This window comes from Poecilia formosa, unplaced genomic scaffold (assembly GCF_000485575.1).
Source record: "Poecilia formosa unplaced genomic scaffold, Poecilia_formosa-5.1.2 Scaffold89, whole genome shotgun sequence".
Classification (NCBI taxonomy): domain Eukaryota; kingdom Metazoa; phylum Chordata; class Actinopteri; order Cyprinodontiformes; family Poeciliidae; genus Poecilia; species Poecilia formosa.
The window spans coordinates 2,111,880-2,138,172 of record NW_006800028.1 but is presented as its reverse complement, the minus strand read 5'-3'; the positions used below and the strand labels follow the sequence as shown (position 1 = coordinate 2,138,172).

At 38.1% G+C, this 26,293-nt stretch overlaps 2 protein-coding genes across 2 annotated transcripts in view; both read right to left on the bottom strand.

The window, feature by feature from the left end:
• Positions 1 to 1,888: 1,888 nt before the first annotated feature.
• Positions 1,889 to 18,567, bottom strand: plcxd3 (phosphatidylinositol-specific phospholipase C, X domain containing 3). Its single transcript, XM_007557596.2, has 6 exons — positions 18,235 to 18,567; positions 6,588 to 6,844; positions 6,145 to 6,318; positions 4,178 to 4,353; positions 3,991 to 4,092; positions 1,889 to 2,892 (listed from the first exon to the last, which is right to left on the bottom strand). Exons 1-6 carry the CDS (start codon positions 18,335 to 18,337, stop codon positions 2,730 to 2,732), a joined length of 975 nt encoding a protein of 324 aa, XP_007557658.1. The 5' UTR covers positions 18,338 to 18,567; the 3' UTR covers positions 1,889 to 2,729.
• A 3,126-nt stretch (positions 18,568 to 21,693) lies between these two features.
• The window catches only part of oxct1a (3-oxoacid CoA transferase 1a), a 42,975-nt gene continuing 38,375 nt past the window's right edge, over positions 21,694 to 26,293 (bottom strand). The window contains exons 16-17 of the mRNA XM_007557595.2: positions 23,029 to 23,130; positions 21,694 to 22,647 (exon numbers count right to left, since the gene is read on the bottom strand). Of these exons, the coding sequence (XP_007557657.1) occupies positions 22,612 to 22,647; positions 23,029 to 23,130 (138 nt within the window). The 3' untranslated portion in view covers positions 21,694 to 22,611. The remainder of the gene's footprint in view (positions 22,648 to 23,028; positions 23,131 to 26,293) is intronic.

The following is a 26,293-nucleotide window of genomic DNA, read 5'->3' as shown; positions in this document are numbered from 1 at the left end:
TTAAAAGAAAAGAAATATGATTATTTTCCTGCATATTGTGTAAAACCCTGGAGATGTTGTAGCTGTAGGGACGTCCCAACCTAACCATTACACCTGTGGTTGGGTTACTCATTACAAATTAGTTTTGCACAGTCAATTTTGAAAAACTATGGTCTGTCTTCAAGTATGTTATTACAATGCAACACTGTGTGGTATGGATATTAATTTGTTGATCTTGAAAACCTGGGATTTCAACAAGGTGAATGTTTTTTACCCTTTACATTGGTGTCCATAGTAAACGTGAGATTGTTGCCGTGTCCATTTGTCCTTCTCTGCACGTGTAATTTAAAGTTATTATAGCAGCGGAAGAACTTTTTATGTCAGATTTTACCGCACTGAATGACGCACCAATTAGTCATTCAGTTGACTTGCATATGTGATATGCAACTCGTCTCAAACATTCCCGGACTGTTTGTTGTCAGCTTAGGCAATTAAGTATGTGTAAAGCAACTCTAGCGTTTAAATTGTGTGAAATTTAAAGCAAAAGGGTTAGAAAAATGTTTTCTGTAGCTTTGTTTTGCCTGAGATTAACTGAAACCACTCTGAAATGCGTTAAGTAAATTATCAACAAGAAATGTTAAAGTAGAGAAAAAAAGTTAAAATAACTTTATTTTTAAAATGAGATTATGAGATTCCATAATCTCATCTTAAAATTGTCATCAGGATCAAGATGCCAGTTTTTTTTTTTTTTTTTACGACTGTAGCTGTATGTGACAGATGATTTCCGTGAGTTTTAAGTGATGTGTTGTCAGAACTTTATAGTAGCTTTCTTAAAGACATGGTTCAGACTCCGAGGCAGCAGATGCAGCCAGCAGCTGCAGATGTTCAGCAGACAAAACATCTACAAACTTCACAACTTTGGCTTGCAATACAGTAGACCGCTAATATACAGTAATCCTATGGATATCCTCTGTTTCAGTATGAGTCATTTTAAATTGCTAAAATAACTAAAAGAAGGGTCTGTCTGGCTAGCTGTCAGCTGCCACCGCACTGCAGATTTCATAATTTTTCTAACAAGCTCACTGCAGTATAGTGTTTGCCTACATAGTGTATCATTACTGATGATAACTTTACTTAAAGTAACTTTTTAAAAAATCTGCACTATCCTTTTAACAGAGTTAATGCTTGCTGGAGAAGCATATTAAAGCTGAACTGCAGAAACTACAGCTGGAACAAAACATCAGTCATTTTCAAGGGATATAGGTATATTATAGATGTTTGGAATGTTATTGGTGAGTGCATGTAATCCTGATAAGGTGTAGTGTATTTTACTGAGCTTCATAACTACCATTTTTTATTAACCATCAATCTGTGACACAAAATTCTGTAAATTAAACTCATCGTAAAGCACAGTGGCCACATTTGGACTGCTTAATCTAACACGTTTATAATTTTCTGACTTGAATTAAGTTGCTAAGTGCCTGCTAAGAAGTGTTGTCCCCTGTTATTATGAAGGAGAACATCTCACAGTGACTCACGTGCTGCGGTACAGAAATGAACACAAACAAACATACAAGGGTCAAGTTAGTCCCAAAAAAAAGGCAGACTGTGGGTACAGTCATGTACCAAAATATAATCATTTACACTTGGCTATCGCAACTTAGAATCCACCATGTTGTAGAACAAACAGTTGGATGTTTTGACCATTAGAAATGAGGGAATAAGTGCATCTAAGTGCATTTCTAACAGAGCAAGTAGATGCTTGTTATGAAAATGGGGAAATTATTGTCAAATGCAGATGGAGAAAATATATCTGCACCGACAGCATAGATATTATTCCCCTGTTAGCCAAGCTGCTCTCTGGCTCTCTCTTCCTGTGTGGTTATAAATGAGCGAATCCACGGTTTTAATCAATCAATCCACAGCTGCCTGATGATAAATGTCTCGGCTGTAATTCCAACTACAGTGCATATCGCTACTGAGTAAAAACCTCAATGAGAGATTACTGCTGGAGGACAAATATGGAAATGATTTTCTTGTCAGTGTAATGAATAAACACACCGGAACACCACATTTTTATGACACTCTGCAGCCAAACTTCAGGAGGAGTGTTTGAAAAACACATGCAGTGAGTGACATGAAAGGGGATGCATATTGTCTGAAAAATAACCAAAAAATAAATAAATAAAAAGACTGCACTTGGACTGATTTTTCAAACGGGACATACGAGAGCTAGCTACAATTTACGAGCCAACGATTTCAGTTACACATATTTATTTAAAACACCCTGTGGCAAAACTGTTATTATCACTAGAATATCAAGACGGATGTAAAAGTAAAATCAGTTGAAGGTAATTATGCTCTGAAAACCTGTGTTAGACGGGGTTGCGAGCCTGAAGACGGTATATTTGAGGGAAAAGCAGATATTTTTACAGCTGAGGGAGTAACTTAAATAACCACTAAATCTGGAAATAAAAAAAGGTCTTGATCCCAAAAATAGGAAACAAATTAACCTCATTCTCATGGTGCTCCAACCAAACATCAGTGTATTTTTTCCACCAGCCTAATCTTGGTCTCTTCTCCATCCTCCCTGGTCTCTCAGTCCACTATAGCCCTAAATAAAGAGAAAGGAGCCGCAACATCGCTTCCCTCCTGAAATAAATGCCAAAGAGCGTAGATTGAGAGCAGAGCCCAGAACACCCGTCATCCGGTGGTGGCAGCTGCGCTCTCTGGTGTCCCAACGTGGGCTCTCAGGTTGCGTCGTCATCTTCGTCTTCATTCAGGTGATGATAGTTGAGGCTGATGACGGCGCTGATGAATTCACCGAGCTCGACAAAATCGGCTGTAATAATGTTGATGCCATTCTCCCCGGGTCTTTGAGATCTGATCCACTGCATCATGCCCGGTAACGCCCTGAGAAGGAGAACAGAAACAAACAAAAGACACACATACGATAGCATGTTAGGGGGAAAAAAGGGCAGATGCTTCAGGTAAATGTTTCTCTATCAGTATTAATTGTTTAAATCCTCCTCCTCTCCCCCCCCTCCCCTGGGAGTTTATGGTATTGTACCGTTGACATGGTACAGTATTGTTTGTCAGAGAAAGGGATAAAACACAGTTTTGTGTACGGAAAAACGAGCTGTGATAAAAGACTTTTTTAACACAGCGTGTGATGTTTGGCTGTGTCCTTCTCACAGCTGGTGTCGGGCTATGAGAAGTGCACTCTGAGCTCTTGTCGGACATGTTCATGAATATCGAGCAACAGGGGAGGACGTTATCTTTGCAGATACCTCACTCCACGTGCCCCCCGCCCCCACCAAATTCTAGGATTTTTCTCCCTCCCCACACCCCATCTCATGCACGACTGTTTTCTTGCATTGCAGAGTCCTCTACTGATTTGTGAGTGTTGTGCAATGAATGCTTGGAACTTTGAAGGATGTCTGCAGCTGACTGCCTGGTGAGAATGGCTGATAGAGGAATTATCAAATGAATAATTCATACCAGGAAAATTGATGGTTTTGGTGCCAAAGCTTTTAACAAGCTGGTGACATTAAGATGGAGTGAAACACAGACAAAGTTGGGGATAAGCCTAGAAAATGAGTCCTGCAACATGGGGGAGGTACACAGAGAACAAAGAGAAAAAAAAAAAAGCAATGGTTTTGTTACTTTTAAAGCCAACAAACCAGCTCAAATGAGGTCACGGCCAAATGCTGGGGGACATTTGTAAAAACCCAACACACATGCTGATTAAGTTATTTAATGCCACAACGGCTCACGTATTTCTATCTCTGCGTGTCCACACCGTGAGTTGTTATGGGTAAATTATGCCACCTCAGAGACCGCTGGCGCTTGAGGTGTAGCAGCAGTTTTGGTCCCAGATGGTTGTTGCTCTTTTTCCTAATTGGTGTAAACTCTGCATGATTTGCATGCCCTATCGTTATGCTGAAAACAAGCGTAACAATGTTTTTGTTGGGTTTTTTTTATTTTTTTTGGCCTCTCTGGAATAAATACCTTTCCGTTATCGTCTCCCTCAGTCCGCTGGCCACGCCCTTCATCACAGTACTTGCCTTTGGTGTGAGAACCACCTGGGAGACGAAGAACGTCCCCTTCCTCCTGCAGAAGAAAAGAACATGTGTATGTAAACTTCTGATCAGAATCGTATGAGAGTTGGTTATTGAAATAAATGCTGTTTGCAAACCTGCGGTCAGTTACAGACGCCTGGAGAAACTGGACGAGCTTCTCTGGGTCGGTGGTGTTGGCCCACGGAGCAGGCATCATCTGGCCGGGCCACAGGAAGGGAACCTCCAGGGCCATGGGGTGGTGGTAGAAGACAAGCACCTGGTACTCCTTCTCCCAAAGATACTTCAGAGTCACCTGTGTATAGGCGGGGAATTACAGGATAACAGATCATTTAATGAGTAATGAACCCTCCTCTACTGTGAGTTCAACCAGATCAATTGTGCATAAAGAAGCATCCAAACAATTGAAAAATTGAATATCGCGGGTCTCGGTTTCATTTAATTTGACTGGAAAAATACATTAATCTGCATGTTTTATTTCATTTGTGTGCAATAGAGAAGACGATATTGGCAGAATCAAGATCAGAGGAGCGCAAGATGACAGAAAGGTTGTGCAGTGCTTTGATATATGCAGTGCCTTGAATGCTTTACCCTTTTTACCCAAATCCATCATGATGTATAATGTGTCTTTTTAAAAAAAAATGTAGACAAAAAAACATGTCAAAGAGAAAACTGATTTATACAAAATGACATCTAAATAAGAAAATATTTGACATAAAATAAATAATTGCATAAATATTAATCTCCTTTTAAAGACACAGATCTAAATAAATAGAGGTCCAGCCTCTATTTATTTAGAGTAGTGAGACTACTCACTACAGGGTGAGTAGTCTCACAATTAGCTTACTTGTACATCCAGCCCATTGGGAGCGACTGCACCCTGTTTTCTTATAATTTAGGCACTGTGAGAAAAATGGCTTTAGGGTAAAGCTAGAGAAAGTTAGTATTTGATACATAAGTTGGCAAATGGCCATAATAGGGCCATTTTATTTGTTTTATGAGATATGTAACTACTTTTGGTCATTTCCAATAAAATCTAATGATACTGGTTCCCTTGAACTGTAATATTCTACACTGAAGGGAGATGTTGTTAACAAAAACCTGACATTTTTGTAAAAAGCTCAATGCATCGGAGACCAATACGGAAACCGAAATTTAAAGACAATTCAAACAGGGACTGAGCTATTTTACTCACTTTGACATATACTCACAGATTCCTTAAAACAGATTTGAAATGTGACCTTTTTAATCCACTTGTAAAAATAAAAGTATTGGTATCAGATCCAGAGGGAGGCTATCTGAACTACCATTGCTACTGTGGGACTTTCAGCCTGAGAAACAAGAAATGACTAGCTGATCAGACTTTTTGGTGAGGGACGAAACAGAGCAGAGAATCACAGATCGAAATGATTAAGAGTAATAGCAAGGTAATATGAGAAGCAGAAAAAAAAATGCCATAGGTTCAAATAGCAAACAAAAAAGCTATGAAATGTCAAGGACTCAGTGGTGATCTCCAAACTGGGGTAATGGCTGCAGCAGATTCCAGGAAAAACCTCTGAGATCTCAGATGAGTACAGTTCTGGCAACGGCTAAGATATGGAGAAGTGAAGAGAGAAAAGTCTTTGACATTCCAGCTGCACGTCACCCAATTCACCATGACAAAATCAAGACTGAAATCTTTATTGGAGCCCACTGTGATAAGAGAGTGACTGTGAGATAAGAAGATGTCAAAGCAATGGTTTATTAGAGTATCTTCTACATGTGATAAGCCAGAAAGACGGGGAGAGAAGGTGCTTTAGTACAAGTCAGGCTGCAAAATGATTACGAGTATACTGAAAATAAAACCTTCTGAAAAATGAAACCGACTAAAAATGGAATGTTCATAAAAGATAAAAAGAAAAAACTATCATTAAAGAAATGACAATCATCAAAGTGTGGATAAAAACGTAAAGAGTCTTCTGTGCAGTGCTGGGCTGAGACCTCTCACAAAAAGTTTATATCCTCATGGACACAAGTTGTTAAAGTTACAAAACTCTTGAAATAAATTACAGGGGGCTGCATTGTTGAAATATAGATGCATTTATACCTCTTGAGCAAAAACCACTGGGCAGAGTTTTTCTCCAAAAACTTCTTTCAGCATGGCCACCAGCTTTTCATGGTGCAGGTTCTGCACACCGTAGAAGTGGTTGAAGTCCAGGAAAACGACTTCTTTGGCATGTGCTGATAGGAAGCTGGTGATCTGCTCTAAACCCTCACGGACCTGAAAACAGACACATGAAAATCACCACTAATAAGAAATCCGTCTACTGACATTCTGACACCAAAATCTAAATGCATAAAAAGCTTTGACTTTCCACTTGAACCTCTTGAAGTACCTTGCACAATTAGGCTCTCAGTCTGCACTCGAGCATACAGTTAAATAAACTGCCACGTGCAAGGAAATGAAATAACATCACTTAGCAACCACAAGTATCACCAAAAAGTCATTGCATCAAAAAAAACATCAGAGCTGTGTGCTTCTCTGCTGACCGTGGCACTGAAGAGCCCGTGGGCGAAGTACAGCTCGTTGTCGGGGTCACGGGGCTTGGTGGAGATGCGCAGGTCAAAGAAACGGATCCCGGCCTCCAGCTGGCTAGTGAAGTTCATAGTCTGCGTGGCCAACCATTTCCTCATTAGCTTCTTGGCTACTGTACCAAAAACAGACACAAAGTTCTGCACTGTCTCTGGCTGCTCGGGGCCCACTGGGGATGCCTCATCAATGTAGAAACTGAAGGAGTCGTGAGAACCTAAAGGAGAACACAAACACGAGTCTGCATTAAGGCACTGTCAGTTTCAGGTTTTATTCCTGGTGAAAGCCAGCTGGCAAGAAAGGGGTCAGTAAAGTAATGTACCAGGGTGCCATGGCAACAAGTAGCTGAATAATAGCACCATGAACTCTGAAAACTTCAATCAAATGAAGAAAATCTGTGAATGGTAACAATAATACTTTTCATCCATTATATTTCCCAACTTTTTTGATAAACATTTTATCTTTTCCTATTTCCATGGCTCACTTGCACTTAGCTGTGGCCCTTATAATCGTTTGGTTTGAACTCAAGTATGGTACAACAAGGGCTATTTTACTTTGACTGTCAAGCAGGTGGACAATTTTGGATGTTAAGTGTTTAATAGTAAGCAAATAAGGACATTATAATGGTATAAATTAAGTTAATTTGTACAGTGCATTTCAGCAACAAGGCAGTTCAAAGTGGTTTACGTGAAACAAGCAATAAACTCTATTTCCTCGATCATCCTAGTTTCAACAAAAAAAAAAAACTAAAAAAAAATCTAAAAGTGGAGATATGAAGGCTAGACGCTGTCTGAAGGTGAAAATACAGAAAAACTGAGATCTTTGCATTTATTTAAAATATGTCAAAAAGTTAATTCCAGTTATTAAACATGGAAGTTATGTCCTCCCATGCCAGCTTGACAAGGTAAATATGTTGTGATAATTGTACATGTTAGTAGGCCCTGTCCTTGCCATTGCAATCACTCCTGCCACAAAATCCCATTCCTTGCTTTTTAGGCACACTGAAGGACCACCCACCCCTTCCATCAACAAGCTGACATGCAGCCCGAACTGACCTTCAACCATCTACACGAACCAGAGCCAGGTCTTCACAGCCAGCTCAGAGAATGACCATAAGCAGGGTGGACAGCTGAATCCTGGGGCGGTGGAGCTAACTGCATCACTGCTGGCTGAGCCGCACCGTTAGGGTCACAGTGTAACACGCCGTGACCTTAACCAGCTGCAGCAGCTGCACCGCTGGATTTTTTTTATTTTTTTATTTTGCTTTGTTTTGTTTTTGTCTTTCCCTTTTTGGCACAGGAAGTTTTGCTTCTTTACATATATCATAATTCAAAAATCTTTTCAGCGTGATATTTTTTTCTTTATATATTAAATGGAAGCTGGAAGCAAATAACATCATTAGCATCTGATATGCTACAATAATCAGCATCAAAGCACGTAAAATGAAAAATCACTTAGTCTCATAATTTATCCAATAAAATATCAAAATTCTGAACCACATGGTTGAGTAAAATAGCAGGGCTCCATATGCAAAGGCTGCAGCTCTCAACCGGTTCGATTCTCAGCCTCTTGCTGTCCATCTACTAGTGAATAAAGGTCACTTATACCACAAAAAACTAATTCCACACACAATGTGACAGGGAAAAAGGAAAACAAATGTGGCTCTCAGTTATTTAAACAAAAGGTTTCAATAACTACAATTCTGAGTTATAATGCACAAATTTTAACAGAGTTGAAAAAGGGAGGGAGATATGTAGAAGTTGTCACACCACTTGGACAAGCCAGTTTTCCCAGGTTAGAACACAAACGTGGAACTGGAGAAGAGAGAGCCTATGTTACTGGTCCATAGCCACACTGTTGGCCCGCATAAGGAATCCACTTGGAGTTCTGTTCATGACGCTTCATTTCTATATTACTCAGCTCATCTGAAGGTAAAATCTCAGCTCAAAAGCGACTGATTTAACCAGAATAATCATTTACCGTGGAAGGATTTTTAGTTGCGCAAAAAAGCCCAAAAAACTCCAGATTTCCCCCCACCCCCCACCCAGTCTGCAAAAGCAAAGAGTTTTTGTTTTGGAGGATGACAACAAGAATGGCTGAACCTTTCATAAATATTCAGAAGCACAAACCGGTTTTAACCTTAAAGCCTCAGTTAAATGTTGGGAAACTGCAACAGCATAGCATAGAGTTATTTATGCTGGGAAAATCAGATCTACCTTTGTGTCTTTCAAAATGAAGTTTGCAAACATTTGGCGAATGCTAACAGCTTTGTGCCTCTGCCCTCAGTGAGTCAGAGGTGTGAAAGGAAAATAACAAATAGCTTTTCAAGAAATTTACGCTAAGATAAAAAAAAAAAACAGAACAAAGCACATGCATTTATTGCCACCAAATCTTAAAAGCATTCTGAGGCCACCATTCTGACTCAGCGGTGCATCTTTTTTTCCTAGCTCTATATTTGGTTTGCATCTCTTTCTGTCTGAGTCTCTGTGCTCAGCTGCACTGGGAGCCTGCAGCTTCTGGGGAAGGAGTTGTCAAGAGGAGCTGATTAACTAATCAGTAGTGGACTTTGGAAAATGTCTATCCACATCTCAGTAGGAAGCCACTTGGGGGGTGGAAAAAGATTTTTCTGCCACATTCTTTAAAACGGAAAGTAAGAACTGTGATTAATCAAACATTGCTGATAGAAACCATCTCATATGAGATTGGGGCTTCCAAACTTGATCATTCTGGACTAAAAGCAAACCTGCATTACATTAATTGCTATATAAAGTTTAAAAATCAAGGATTCATTCGGTTGATAATGTTTTTAGGAGGACTCCAGGCGATCTAAACATTTTTGTGATAGCATACTAAAGAAAACATACATAGCATATGAAAAAAAATATCAAAGTTATAAGTCCCTTGACTTTTCAGCAAGATTACAACTCTTGGGATTTATTTTAAATCTGAGCTTCTAAGACAAAAAAAGAAATAAGGTTTGTTTGTGGAGTGCTGAGAAAAATGCTTTAAATATGTATGATGAAAATGTATGTCTCACACCTAAAAGATTTATCGAAATGTGTTAAAATAAATGATAGAGGTCACATTTAATTCTTCTAAAAACTACTGTTTAATGCCGTTTGCTTCAGTTTAATGTTGCTTTTTGCAAACTTCGAATGACAACAATTACAGCAAAAACAGTAAATCCTGCTCACAATGGATCCTGAAATATCAGCAGACTTTGAATTCTTATCAACATTTTAGATCCTTTATTCACAAATATCGGATAAAATATAATTTCTAGTTATACTAAGGAAAAGAACAAAACACGTCGAACAGTGTGACTGAATAATATATTGAGATGTACATGAGATCTGAGTATGTTGTTCAAGGTCTATGCAAGAGCATTCATAGACCTCGAACTTATTAACACATGTAGTTATTTAACAGACCAAACAAAATAATACATAACTGCAAAAGTCTAAAACAATTTGAACGTCTTTTACAAACAAAAACCTGAGTAGTCAGAAGTGTATCTATGAGTCCAGATGTTACAGAAATATGTCACACTGCAATTAAAGATTTGGGGATTTGTCTCTGCCACCTTTGTACATCTGGAGACTCTTCTCTGGAAAAGCGTGTGCTTTGTCAAGCTGGACGAAGAGCTTTTGTGAAATTTTGCCACATATTCTAAATTGGATTGTGGTCTGGACTTTGGCTGAACTATTGTATCACATGAATATGTTTTGATCTAAACAACTGTGTTGTAATTATGAGTGTAGGTTTAGAGCTGTCTTGGTGGAAGATGGACCTCCTCCTCAGTTTCAAGTCTTATCCATGAGGTTATAAACTTTCAAGTCTTTCTGTCCATCTTCCCCTCACCTCAGACCAGCTTCCCTGTTCCCGTTACGTACCTACAGCATGGTCCTGCCACCACGTTGGTCACCAAAGGAATTGTATTTTCATGGTGATGCAATTACTTATTTTATGTTCCCGGAATAGTTCCGTTTTTGTATCACATGGCATTTCTGTGTTCTTAGGGCTGTAAATGGGGCCTCTTAGGGCTTCTATTCAACAATAAATGCTAAACATAAAAAGTGATGTAATAAAAAAAGACTCAGAGAAACCTGTCTTGTCTTAAACACTACATGGATTTCATACCAGTCTGACAGCAGAACAGACTGTGGAAGCAGTGAGAACCATTTTCTTCTGACAGTCGGCCATGCAATCACATGTCAGGTGTAGACATGAAGATGTCATGTCCACACTGGAACATGAGGGAAAGAGCCGAAGAACAGAAAGCAGAAAAGTAAAGCTGAAACCGGCTGAGAAAAGACTTATTGATGATTATGATGGCAGCGTTGTCTTGAAAATTGACTGGAATTAAATGAGTGATTCTCCCTGCATGAGAGCGGCGCATTCAGAAAGGACCACTGCTGGTTCGAATCCGGGGGTTTTTGAGAGAGAAAAAGCATTTCAGCTCACCATGAAACCTTTTCAGATCTATTTTTGGATGCCGAGGACAGGAGAGAAGAAGAGAAAGTGAGAAGGAAATGGAAAGTGACAGGATGCAGTACAGGAAATTTTTATGGAAAAGATTAATTTAACCTACAGGTCTCTAATCCTCTCACCTATATTTCACCTTCTGAGATCCATGTAGTATTACTGTCATTCATGAGTGCTGCTTTCCCATGATCTTATCACATTAGCATTTTATTCTATTCTATTCTATTCTATTCTATTCTATTCTATTCTATTCTATTCCTGTGTGTTTATAGTATGATTCAATTTCTGGCAAAAATATGTAAAATTAGATTTATTGGTCCTTCTGATCTGAACTGAATTATAGGCAAATGCAGAAGTAGAAGAATCATACATGGAAATCATTATAAAACCTCCAGTTTTTGTCAGAAAAATATCTAAGGAACTCAGAAATTCTAAAAAGTTTTAAACGTACATCAGAACAGAGGAGATTGGTGCAGTTTTAACGTTAGTGTCCACATTATAGTATATAGGGGCAGTGATATTAGAAATAAAATGACAAAAATAACATTTTAATTGTTGGATACCCCAAAAAGCTATTTAAATGTGAAATTTTAATAAAAACAAATCCACTATATTTTTTAGAAAGAGAAAAAACATAGAAAGAAATATTCTAATATTTCTCTAATTAAATAAAATAAAACCATTCCAAGGGAAATGTTTTCTGTTGTATTACCTTAGTAAGAAAAAAATACAAGTGCTATGGTTATTAATTATGTTAAATTTTGACTTTGACAAATTTCCAGTCATATTCAATAAATCTGAATGTGTGTTTCGATGAGGCTCAATTTTCGGATTAAAATACCTTTTAAAAGAATACCTCTAGTTAGGCATAAAACAACTATTCACTATTCATCAAAGATCCTTTTTTATTATTATTGGTCTGATATTGTATTCTAATCTCAGCCAGCCTGGTTTCGATAAATAAAATGAAAAAAGTGTCAAACATGTCAATATATGCAACTGTACTGAGGACATCTGGACATGTTTTATTGAGATAGCTGCAGAATCACATTCTTGGCTGGTGCAGATCCTGAATTCATCTCAAAATGCCACCTTCATCCAATCATCTACAGTCCATGGCAGCTGTGGTGTGCTTAGCTTTTCTATATGTAAATCCCACTGCTTTTAGACCGTTGTATACAGTCTGATCTCTATATCAACTCCTTTGTCAGCCGACATCCATAATTTATTTCATTATGCAATTTCTGTTTTCGAGGCACATTCTGTTATCCAAGTTATTCACACCACCGGCATACATAGCTTTTCAATTATTCCTTTATTTTTGGAAACATGTGTCTTCTGAATTTAAATAACATTAATATTTTGAAATGACCAAGCCAGAGTCCTCACTTTTTGACATGGAATCTGTGACATAAACTAAAGATTAGGATTATGGGAAGGCGGTCGTACCCACTCAAGGGATTTAAAGTCCTACAACTTGACCTTTGGGCGTCAACAAATCTAAATTTTGAAATATCAAAAACTGTATTTGAAGACACTTACTGTGCATGTACCTGCTGGACGTGACACACACACACGCGCGCGCACACGCACACACACACACACACACACACACACACACGTATATGACACATTATGGTGTGTCATATTTTCCTTCTAATCACTGCAAGTGATGAAACTCAAGGGAAACGAATTCATAACATCTTTGGCACATCATTCTTGACCAACTCAGTGAATAATGTGCAGTCGGGGAGTGTGTGGCATTCACCTCACAGATCCAGTAATAGCTGCTGAAAAATGCCCTACCCAGTTCCCTACTGAATAGCTTGAGGGAAAAAAAGAAATTTAAAGCCCCTTTTCCTTCATGTGACCCATCTTTCATCAGCCACAACTACAACTTTAAGTTGGACAGCCATTTGTAGGACTGGAGAGCCATTTAGTTTTCTAGAATTTCTATAAGCCAGAGAAGGCATGGTTCCATGCATAATTACTGGTTGGACAAAAGTTGCAACTGTTACTAACACTAAAGTGTTAGTGGTAGACGGGAGAAACAGAAAAGCAGCAGAATGCTTACAAAGATATGTAAAGATGTTAGAAATAACACAAAACCAATGCTGCTGCGTCAAGTTATGAGTCACAGCATTTTATTTTATATTACTTAAAAAAAAAGCTCAGTACCAGAATTATGTAAATAACAAATTATTGGTCAATATTAATGCTCCTCGCTGACATTATATATAGCACCTGTTCTCAATAGATGCTGCTCAAAATCTTCCAATCTGAAAATCGTGTTGCTTTTTTTATGGATGTGCCTAGAAAAAGCTGTTCCTCACTAACTCCTTCTATTTTTTTTCTGGCCCATTTTCAATCAAGTTTCACAACAGCAATGAGTCAACTCTCCTCTAGGTGACAAATGAGTCACTGGTGTCTTTGGGCACTGCAGAAATCCTGCTATTTTAGAAACAGTTGGACCCAATCCTATAGTCAAAAATAATAAACTCTTATTTATGGACTGTCCTAACCATATTCTGGAAATTACGCAACATGATTCCCAAAGCTTTTCTGTAACCTAGAACTAAATGATTATGTTTCAATTTGTTCTACACGCTTTAGAAGATTTTTTTTAATAATAGCACAAAACAAAATGCACTTAGAAATTGGCTAGTCGCTGGAAATACACAATTTTATGCTTAACCACTCCTGATTAGAGACTAGCCAGTAAAAGTGAGAAAAATTGAATCCTTTTCAAATAACTGAAAGCACAATATCTACACGTCACAATATGTTGCAGTATTAGCGTTATTCTTTACTTCAGTGTGGAAGTTGATAATGCGGGAAAAAGAGTGAGTTTCGCAGTGAGGAGTAAAAAAAAACAAAGTCAATGATAAAACAAAAGCTGTAGGTCAGCTGTTCATTCAGTCAGCTGCAAAAGAGCAAATTTTCTATGAATGGTTGGTCATTTCACTTTTTTGCCATTTTGGTCTTTATATTTTGGCAGTATATTATTGAACTGGAACAGATGCAAACTTGCTCAGAGATTATTTCGATTATATAGATCTCAGTTTACTTACATAGCACCAATTCCAACATTGTCTCAATGCACTTTACAAAAAAAAAGTCCCTTTAATCCGATCACACAGATGAAGTAGATAAATTCCAAATTTATTGTAGTTTTCAAACAGTGCAGTAAAGTTCTATTTGCTACTCAAATTGGTTAAAAAGTTTTCTATCTATGGAAACCCAACAGATTGCAGTGAGTCACTGACTCGCTGCAATCACTTCTTCTGGATCTGGCAACAATCGCTTGAATCGAGTCCGTAACCTTGCAGCAACACCTCAAACTGACCGTGCATGCAGGGACAGCAAAATGAAAAAAATACAAACAGTCCAAAGTAATATGAATATTGCACATAGTGATTTTGAAATAATTATACATTTGCAATAAATTGAGCAGCCCTACCTAGATATATATATATATATATATTAAGACTTTATTTGGGAGAACATAAAATAAATGAAGAAAACATATTTCATAGTTCATCACCTATAAGCTTTCTGAACTAAGCTCACATCTCTAACATGATTAACCACATTAAATCTCTTTATTATTATGGGTCAACTGACAACACTTAACAGCACTTAATTAAATCAAATCAAATGTACAGATGTCATAAAATCATCTTTGCTGATTACAGGACAGGGAAATGTCATGTTATCATTTTGTGGTCTGAATACTGTAACTCATTGCTAGTGGGAGACAGTAGGTTGGTCATGTCTCGCATGTAGTGTGGTCAATAAGTTACACTTTTTATTTTATTTTCTTTTTTCTTCATGGCTCAAAATTTGATAGGTCTGGTTTGTACGTGTTAATATTACACACTGATGGTTACTATTGTTTAGATGTGTACAACATAAAAGCCTCTAGTTGGTGATGTAACTCGTCTCGGGCGCTGAGTGTGAAGACAAAGGAATGACTTACAGTTCAAACAGAGTGCATTTGATACTGAGCATCCAACAGAAAACAGCAATGAGTGTTTTCTCTTTAGCAGCAAGCGGCTTTTCTCGGTCAGATGAAATACTGAAGCCTTGAACAACCAATGTTACTGCAAAAATAAATCTTTGTCTAAAGGAGGCAAAACCCAGGAAAAAGTCAAGTGAACCTCAGTCAAACAATTTCCAAAAACAGAGGGCGACCTAAGTAGTCGGACTTAAAATAAATGTTTGGTTCTACCATACTTTAGTGTGTGACAAAACCTGAGTGTTCTTGGTCTGCAGTGGTCAGAATCTATCAGTTTCAATAAAGGTCATAGGATTGTTGATGCATGTACGAAGCAATGGCTGCATGATCCAATCCAACAGACAAGCAACTGCAGCTAAAACACATGGTAATGTCGGTCCTGATGCAGCAGGGTGTCTCTGCTGATTCAAGTTTACCACCAAAAATATCAATGATTGGAAATAAACCAAAGAGCAACGGATCTGCAGCCTGATGAATTATGTGGACGACCAGGTGTGTTTCCTCTACCTGCAAATGCATTATGGGAACCAGACAAACTGGTGGAGGCAGCATGATGGTTTGGGCAATATTCTCCTGAGAAAACTTTTATTCTGCCATCCATCCTAATGTTAATTTGACGTAAACCGCTTTTCTAAGCATCACAGAAAATGTGCAATCTTTCAGAGAAATGTATTCTCTGATGACTGTGGCCTCTTTCAGCAAAATACATTTAAAAAGTGCTTTGAAGCAAATCAAAGTTTGGGAATTAAGTGAGAATTTAAACAAGGATTTAAAGGTGGCTAACTTGTCTCAGATTTCAGTCCAGTCAAGGATCTGTAGGATCCACCTCACAACGATAAGAGGTCATAAGAATTTGCCGCCAAGATCTAGGTACCGGATGCCACAGCAAACCTTCGGAGGTCTATTGAGGTTTTAAGTCTATGGATCAGTGCTGATTTGGCAGCAAATGAAAGGACCAGTTCACTATTAAACAGGCAGTCATAATGTAATGCCTCATCAGCGTATGTGTGGACTATAAGCTTGACGCGTCTTTCTTTTGTTGCATTTTATCCAGTTTACTTTCAATATCTGCTCACATAAAAAAGCGAGTCTCACTGTAGCATAGTGCGCAGCGCTAGGTCACTTTGAGATTAGCTGCTGCCTCACCACAGCCACCACCTCAGGCTCAATTATCGACTGAAGTGATTTTCCATTTGCCTATTATTAACCTCTTAATCTTTTGAGTGTGCCATTTCAAGATTGATTATTTAAAATTAAAACAAACCAGCAAGAAGCACAAGAAGAGCAACCAGCAGATGAACCATTTAATCAGCAAATCATTCAGACAGGGGTGGATGTTCCCTGCACCACGGCGATGGCAACTTTAGACCTGCTCTCAGGGTTAGAATAACACAAGTCGGGTGAGACAGCACCAGCAGATCCTTGCAGGTACAACCTATCATTTGACAGTTGTTGCAGCGTGCCAGTCAAACTCGGATGCTTCTCTGAGAATCTGTTGTGCCATAAAGCCACACGGAGGGCATTCTCTCCCTCCTCTGCAAAAATCCCTTCTGCAGCATGATACCTCAAAAGAAACAATTTCCACATCACACAGAAGGCGTTTACAAGCCTACTGCCGTGCAATGCGTGGAACACAGACAGGCGTCCTTTCGAGTTTCTTGGGAGGAAAAATTGTTTTGACCTGGATCATAGAAGCAGTGGGTAATTGAATAGGTGTCATCAGTAGTATGGCAAAATCTGCATTAGCACATCTTACAAAGATATTATTTAAATCTAAGGTCAAAAGATTATTTTTTTTTCCAGTTCATGCTTCAAACAAAGCCTTATTTATTCCAAGAAGAAGAAACCAAAGACAGTGATGTCAGATGAGCTTCTTGAAAGAAATCAAAAACTGCACACTGAAAGGAACACGTGGTTCCTGCTAAAATAAGCTCTCATAAAATCCTGAGGATTTTTGAGAATTATCTTGGCAAACATGATGAAGTGTGTGCAAACAAACGCAAAAAGCCAGACTAAGTGAGCCTTTTCAAATCCCGTGTCCAATTGGAGGACAGGCAAAGGGCAGCAGAGCTGCAGAGAAGTAATGACACCTAATTAAATGAAACAGAACATGTTCTCACGCTACTTTGGTGTGGGAAATTATGATTAATCTGCATGTAAAGCACGTGTGTTATTGCTGGCTCTGTCCTTTGCTGGTGACAGGTTCAATGCATGAAGAAATGCATTATTGAGTGTGGTTTTTAGGTGTTATTGAGAGATGTGGCCACTGCTGGTAAAAAAAAAAATGCCACGCCTCATTGGACACCGAGCACTAATCCATCTGCATGTAAAAATGATTCTACATGCAAACCGTTAAAAAAAAAAAAAAAGCAAGCGATTGTTCATGTTCAACCAAGAGGCAGCAAGACGACAGTGAGGCGGGGGGAAAAAAGAAAGAACGATCTGTATACAGCTGTTCTTGATCGTAAGATAACATATTTGTGAATTAATGGGCTCTAAAAAAAAAAAAAAGCCCTTCTATCGACCAGATATGCGCTGGGCTTTACAACCAGAGTGTCTTAATTTGAATGGAGTTAAAGAGACCTGCGCACTGATTGGTTAAAGGTCTAACAGCTCATTTCCTATCATCAGCACCATCATCATCTGAGTGCACCGACAGAACTCATCCCATCCCCTCTTGGGCACCACCCCGCTACAAACACAAAACAGAGCAGCAATTCTGCTTCTTGTACCCTCATCGGGTGCAAAATGAATAAATAAAAGCTATATGTCACCCATGTGCTATTTATAGGTACATCGCGGGCAAGCTGGAGTGAAACAAATAGATGGCACATATCCTGTTGCGCAACAGGTCTCACCCTTTGTTCTAGTGATGCACAGTTAAAGTCATGCCCATTTCTGCCCAATGGACTTTAATTAAAGGCAAAGTGAAACACAGAAGTTTGCAAAGGCACGGTGTTAAACCCCCCACTTCCCCCAACAAAACAATGTTTTGTCACCTTACTAGCCCGGGATCAGACGCGCGCTGATGGAAACAAATGGCCATTATCCACGCGTGATTTAACGGGGCTGGTGGAAATAAAAAGACATAATAACAAACCTACCGGGGATAGCCATGTTGGCGAGCGGGACAGTGTGCATGCTCTGCGGTAAACTTGCCATCCAGTCCGCGAAGCGCAGGTCGCTTCTCCCGTGAGACGAGGCCATGCTGCCACCGTGCACAATGCTCCGTTCTCCGGGACCGGTGCCTGCGCCAACCTGGACTGCGCTCTCTCTCTCTCTCTCTCTCTTTCTCTCTCTCTTCCTCTCTCTGTCCACACAGCTCCCTCTCTCTTACACACACATTAGCGTGTCCAACGCCCGGTTCAACATTAGAAGGATGGAACAACTATGTTAAAATGCGGTTGAGCGGATCTAAGCACGCTGTCCAGTAAACCGACAAGTGATACCAGTGAATTACATTTCCACGAAATTCACTATCCAGTGGATGATTCTCTCTCCCTAACATAAAACAATAAAAACACATCTGTCGAACGAAGAGCAGCTTCATCTTAATTCATCGAAATATCGAACAGTAAATTGAGGAATTCAGTTAAAATCAGTGAACAAAATTGATCATCCATCCAAATCATTGCGTACAAGTGTTCTCATCACTTCCACATGTCATGCAGACTCCATCAGCGATTTGCAGAACACTGGGCGACTCTTGGAAACTTCCAGCAAAGAAAACCTGATACCTGAGCAACAAGTCCAGACGTGAAAATTTCCTCCCTGCTCAATCAAATGTAAGTGGGATAATAGCATTCTGAAGAGATAAGAAAAAGTAAAGGACTTGATCATGTAAAATCTCATGGGAGGGTCAGTGGATGTTGTGGCTTATAGATGATCGGTAAGTTTCTGCAGTGTCAGTATCTACAGAACACCATCCAAACCTCATGCTCCAAGAGAGTTTATTGGGTTTGGGTTCCAGCCTTGCATCAAAAAGTCACTGGACAGCTTAGTAGTTGCCAGAAGCCAACTGCCTGGGTGAACAGTGTTAAGGGTAAAGTTTGTTGGAGATGAGTTTATGGTGTGGGGCTGATTGGAGTTGAGTTCCTCAGCCCCTCTTGTAGAGGAAATTTTAATAATACAAAACACACATTTTAGACAATGTTTTACTACAAATATTGTGGAAACAATTTGGGGATGACCTCTTCTAACATGACCGACCGCACAGCAGTGCACAAAGCAAAGTCTAACAAGGCATAAATGAGTGAGGTTGGTGTGGAAGAACTTGACTGATGCATACAGGAAACATTTGGGATGAATTGCAGTGGGAGCCGCGAGCCAGATCTGCTCGTCCAAAACCAACGTGCGACCTCACAGATGGGCGTCTACAAAGAAAAAAAAGTAGTCCAGTATTGCAATAATTCATGCAAAAGGAACACCTTCTGAGCAGATACACTCTAGTAAATTTCATTTGACATTTATTCATTAATTATTTTTGTCATATGTGTTATATGGATTGAATCTTATGACAGAAATGCGTTACTGGTGCTATGAAAATTTAAAATGACTGCTAACAGAAAATAAACACGCTGTTTGTTTTTATTGAAAAGTCTTGGTTAGTAGCTTTAAACAGACTTTTTCTAAGAGTGGCAACATAATCAATTTCAGATACAAACATCTCTAAAATTGACACTTCAGTTTTTCCCCGAAGAAGCAGCATTTGTGAATTTCTTGTACATATTCATAAGAGATTAGGGGCGTTCATTTAAATGCATTCATATTCCCTCTAAGACCTCCAATGGTAGGCAATTTAGAATTAAGCAACTGACATAATCTGTGATGAAAATCAGCTGGCAAGGCTCCTTCACATGAGTCATTCACAAAAATAGGTCACAGTGGTATAAAGATTCAGAACATAGACCTGAATCCTTTTCATATGCAAACTGCAACACTAACACATCCCACGACTAAATCAGGCGACTATCTTGACTCTGTAATTGTTGGTGTTAGAGCAATTTTTGATGATAAGTGTGCTAACATGTCAGAATAAATCAACTAAAATCTCCTATGGCTACATTATACGTAAATGCACATTATGCTTGGGAATACATTATACATAAATGCAATACAATTTTTTTTTTTTGCTTTCAACCTGCTGTGTGTATCTTGACACCAAATGTTTTACACATTCTTCGTATTTTGTCACAACGGTTATGCTTAGCCTTTTTACTGTAAATATAAATAGCAGAAATTCTTCCGCTCTAACATTTGTTGCAACAAAGCCATTTAGAAAAAAAGGAGGCCCCTCCCCTGAAAGCCATTTCTGTTCAACGTGGAATTCCTCTCCAACTAAACCCATTTCAGATGAATCACTCTAAAAAGATAACCTTGTTCACTTTTACTGTTCAGTGACATTTATTCCAGCTAAATTGAGCCATATTTCAGAAATCCATTTACCAACTATGAGAAATGGGTTACAAAATGCAGAGTTATGGGGAACCACTTAGGTTTGACTCATACAGATGTGCTGGATTACCATCAACAGCCGGTAGCAGGGGTCCCCTGTCACTTTCTTCCATTTTTCTGCTTGATGATCCAACCTGGTTGATCTTCCTGAAGCTCAAAAAAACCCCACTGGCTTAATTCTGCGGTTATGTAACGGCCCTCAGGTAATAGCTGTGCATCTTTGGTTGAGTAGAGAAATCACATCAAGAACATCATGTTGATGGAGAAAGAGCCAGCCTGTGTGCCATTTCCTTTCTGTCTCAGCTAAGTCTTGCTGTTTTTTCACTTTTAGAAAATATAAAAATCATATTGAAAGAGACAGATTAATTTGCATAACTCTGCAAAACAGGCTTTATTTTATTTATTCTACAGATATCAATAAAAAAAAGGCTTATTTTTCATTTGAAATGCATGAGTTACACACCACATAGACAGTGTCTCGATTAGACTCACTATATTTCCTTCATTTTCCAGATGGATAATATAAAGGTGGGCTCAATCAGCAGATGTATAGTATGAAAAGCTTTTGTTAATTGATCATGACTATGTAAGTAAATATGTGTCACCAGGATTTGAATTGAAAATGTCCCTGAAATTTTAATGTCATATATTTGTGCTTACTTTTTCAGTGTTAAAATATACTCAGAATACATTTTTAACCTAAAAAAAAAGTGTCATTTCTACATGGTTGAAATTTTCACTTCAAGTTAAAAATTCACATTTCTATTTCAAAGTAACCACATTTTCAATATGTTTTTCAGTTCAACTTTTCAGTGTTAAAAAATACGGCTTTCATATATGAAAGCTGTATATATATATGTATATACAGCTTTCATATACCATTTCATATACCATTAATAATACCATTGGTAATATAGCATTATTACCATTATTAAAAGGTAATAATGCTGCTTTCTTTAGTATATATGAAAGCCGATATGAAAGCCGATATGAAAAAAAGCTGATATGAAAAAAAAAAGCTGATGAAAAATCAGCTTTCATATAAACTTCAAAATTTTGAATGAACGTCAACTCAACGGTGAGTTTAATGCTTTTATTTTGTATACCACTTGCGCCAAGTCTAGCATCTCTTTGGAGAACTGATGGGTGACGACTTTCTGGGTTGTTTGTATGTTGCTTTAGGTGAGTTAAAAAAAAAAAACTGACACAGGCAGTCTTAGCATCTCCTGCAAAATTTTTACTCTAATGTAATTAGCTAAACTAAATTCTGCTTTGAAGTATGAACTTTAAAGCTCTGTATTTGTTTCCCAAAATTCCACTTGTATGTATTGATATGGCCTAGTATGTTATGTATGTTAGTATGTTACTTACTCTCTGTTGCTCCATCAAAACCTAACAATGTAAAATTCTCAGAAAATGCATTTACAGTTTTGGTAGAAATACTGATAACTTTTTTGTTTCGTTAAGTGTATTCTCAATATATTTTAACACTAAAAAGGTAAGCATAAATATACAACATTAAAATTTCAGGGGCATTTTATTTCAAATCCTGGTGACAGATTTATACCCATAATAGACAACTTTACAGATCTACAATCATACAATCTGAAACCGTTTTGCATTGCATTTTTTATATTTTTACGGTACAATTAGGTTTTAATCTTACAGTATGTGTAACTGAATTTAAATGTTAAAAGGTAATAATGCTGCTTTCTTCTTACAAATAATTTCAAGAACATTTAAAAGGAACATTTTGGTTACAGTTGCACAAATATAATTATTACCCCAACAGTAAAATATCCACATCACACCATGTTAAGAATCATGCACAACGACTCCAGTTGAGTCCTATTCCTTAGTCAGTGATGCTGAGTAATTCCTGATATTTGAACACTCGCTGCCAGAGAACTGAACCAGATGTAGGTTTTGTAACCTTATTTGACACAGAGCGTCCTCTTTTATTGGCAGTTTCTTAGCACATAGTAACTAAAAAGCCAAAAAAACATCTTCATAACAGCCTGAAACTCTTAAATCTGCTGCATAGGTCTCAGGTTGGAAGACACCTGCAGAGGAACACAAAGAGAAATGCTTATTGATATTTGAAGATGTGTAAAAAATATTCAAACAAATTGACATTTAATCTCAAGCCCGAGGATCTGATTATCCATACAAGTTTTGATTAACTTTAGAGAGGACTCAGGACCCTCAACATTGTAGAGAAGCTGTGCTTTAACAGCAGGATTGCTAATATTTCTGCTAAAATTGATTTTAAGATCGCTTATTTCTTAACATATTAATGTTGGAATATCTTTCATAAATACACTCAAAATAATTTCAATCTTATAATACCTAGCAACAATAAAATATCAATTCATTGTAAGGCTTTAAACACAATCTAAAATGGGAAGCTTGAAGAAATGTAACTGAACGGTTATGGCACTCACCTCAAAATTTGCGCCGGTACATGCCTTGATGTCCTCAGGGTTCAGTCCCTCCCATATTTCAATCAGAGTCAGACCTTTTGTCTTATCCACATCAAACACAGCCTGGTAAAGAGACAGATGGTTGAAAAATGTGAGGATAAAAAAAAGAAGAAATACGAGTAGAAAGATGACAGTTGATGAGGGGACTAAAGTGAGGTACAGAGAGAGACGATTTCAGGAACTGAAGTATCAACCTGATGTAAACTGTACAAATGAGGCCACCCTTAAAAAAAAGCAAAAAAAAAAAAAAAAAAAAAAGCAGCAGTTCAGGCATGTGGCCAAAGTAGCACTTTTGTGTCATCCACACAGGAGATGACAAAAAAGCTGCAATTATTGTTGACACATACAGAAGAGGCAAAGAGGAGCCCTTGACTCACTGAATCCGGACCACTACGAACAAGTGAACAGTTACACTGTAATTGTTGGAGCACTTCTGATAGTTTGAGCATGACAAAAAACCTATTTAATTCATTTTGGGTAATAGATTCAATATTCTCATATTTAGCATTAATTCTAAGTCAGGGGTAGTAGTAAATTTTTTGACCAGGGGTCTGCAACCTTTTTCCAGTCCCAAGAGCCATTTTGGCCTGCAGTGCAGCTAAATAAAATTTGTTCAGTTACAAATATTAACTAACATCAAAGCAAAAAAGAAAAAAAAAATTGAGAACCAGTATTTTATTTCTTTCATTTTCTTTAATGAGATGTTGGTATTTGTGGCAGATGATGACACAGACCACATGGTGTACAGCCAATGAAAAGTAACCTAGATTTTAAAAAAAATAAACACATATATTACTAATATGTTTAGTGTCATTCTGTTGTGGAAATGAAATGGATTATTCCATGAAACAGAAAAACATCTAAAACTTTGTTATATCTGCAGCTAAAACCACATAAAAGCATACACCAAATAAAAAGACGCACACATGTTTTCTAACTGTATGAAGCCAAATCAAGCATAACTTCTATTGTTTTAGGTCGGATGGAAATACCAAAATAATTTTTATTTGACTAATGCTAGAAAACAGAGAGTTACTTCATGAAACTAAAAGATGCTTCACACCCTTAAAGGTAAGAATGATGACAAAGCAGCTGAAACATCAGGGAGCTCATCACTGTGTACAGCTGGAAGCAGAGGATGTGAGGTGCAGAAATAATGTTTTAATGAGAGTAACTTGAATGAATATTTGGTTACTTACTGGGGACAAAAGACGGATATGAATAAGCAGTACAGATAAATGAACTGCAGGCTGACTTACAGAAATTCAGTGGTGTGACAGTGTCCTCAAGAACAGTTTTGCAGCTAAATTATTGAGGTGTCTTGAAAGTCCTTGTGACTGAAATATGGACTGGTATTGTGGAAAAAAAAAGTCAGAGTGTCTTGGTTTGCTAAAATATATTATAATATATATAATGATATAAGAATATTCCAGATACGCAGTTGTTAAAGACCGAGGTTTCTGCTTATCCCTATAGTCTGATTAATAAACCAGCAAACATTTGTTTTAATATCATCGCCAGATAAACCACAATGGCAAAAAGGTAATATTCTGCAAGAAAAGCATTCGAAACCACAACTTTATTTAATGGAAGCATCAACATTTCTGTCGATACATGAGAAATAATGTAGTATGAGAGTTTTACAACCAAGCCGTAGCAGTAGGTGTCAGTGTTTTTTTTCTCCTTTTTAAATGACACCAGTAAGACCAAGTCAGACATTTTCGTTTATAAAATGTGCTGTGAAACCATTGTCGTATTCAAAAGTTGTATAGCGAGGAGATTAGACAGACCCATGCCCCATGTGTACCATCCACTTCATAAAAACCAGGCTTAAAAGTGAATCAATAGAAATACCAGTTTCCCTCCTCTGGTAAACGATACAAAATTAGTTTAAGGACAGTTCAGGCAAACTCTTCAGAGCCGGGGCCTGATGCCTTTTTCTGCAGGGACTGGCAGGCTTAGCCTCAGCCACAGCCATGTAAAGCCTGTCAGGACACTCAGCTCATTAGAACCCCACACACTGACAGGGCAGGAGGCAGATATCTCACTTCAATATAGCGAGACAGATGGAATGTCATGAGGACCTAGGGTCTATGGGTAACACAGACACTGACATGCATCTCTAATTGTGACACTTTGTCACAAGTGATTAAAAGGGATTAAAAGGTTTATCAAAATATGCCAGAGGTGTGGGTTAAAAATACGACAACGGTGTGCTGTTGTGGGACGTGTCGTCATAAGTCGGTGAAAGTAAGCTTCTGCTTATAAAATGTACGACACGTGGCAGTCTGGGTCAGTACATTCTGAGTTTATCTGCTGACCTCATCTCTAATAATCACTCTTTGCTTAAATTGTGCTCCATTCGCAAAGTATCTCTTTGTCGTGAAAACTTTGGGTCACCTTTCTTCACAGCCTTCAAATCCCCCATCATCATTAACCCGACTGATGAAAGTTATTAATTAAGAGGCTGGTAGACGACGTGATGTGCCGTCTGGCTGGAAGTGGGCTGAATGTCAATTAAAAATAGGAAGCGTAATGTTTGTAGGAAACAAGATGTTGGTATGTAATAGAAGCAACAGGAGCAATTAAGTCAAAGGTTATTTCTACCATGCATTTCAGCAAATGCGATTAGCAAATTTGGAAATGTGTTTACAAAAAAGCTCAACGTGGGGCTATAAAAGAATTTCAATTTGGCTCCTGCAGTTATAATTGCTGTCACTGGTGTTACTGTCATTATGCAAAATGACAAGGTGACATTTTTCTGGGACTATTATCATGACTGAATTATTCTGAAGACATTAAATTTGATTTAGACAAATGTTTTCGTTTTTTTCCCCCTGAACAAAACAAAAAGTAATTTTAACTATTAGGAGATAGGAGGGGACTCTAAAGCTGAAAATGGGCTTCAGAGGTGCTCTGATTTTCTCTCTCGCAGTATGTTAAAGTACATACAATAAAACCACTGCAAGTAAATAAGCATTTAAACAGCATGTGTGGTTAAAAAAAAGAAGAAGAAAAAAGTGAACATTAAATGATTCACCCATAGAGAGGAGCAGTAGAAACACAGCCTGAGGCAACAGGTTTCCCACCACCCTGAGACTACAAATCAAAACATAACTATTTAGGACAACACTCAATTTACCATCCCTGCAGGCTGTCAAGAGCCAACAAGGACGATGTGTTTGAGAGAATATGTTGCGCATGTCACCGTCTGTTCATGTGTCTG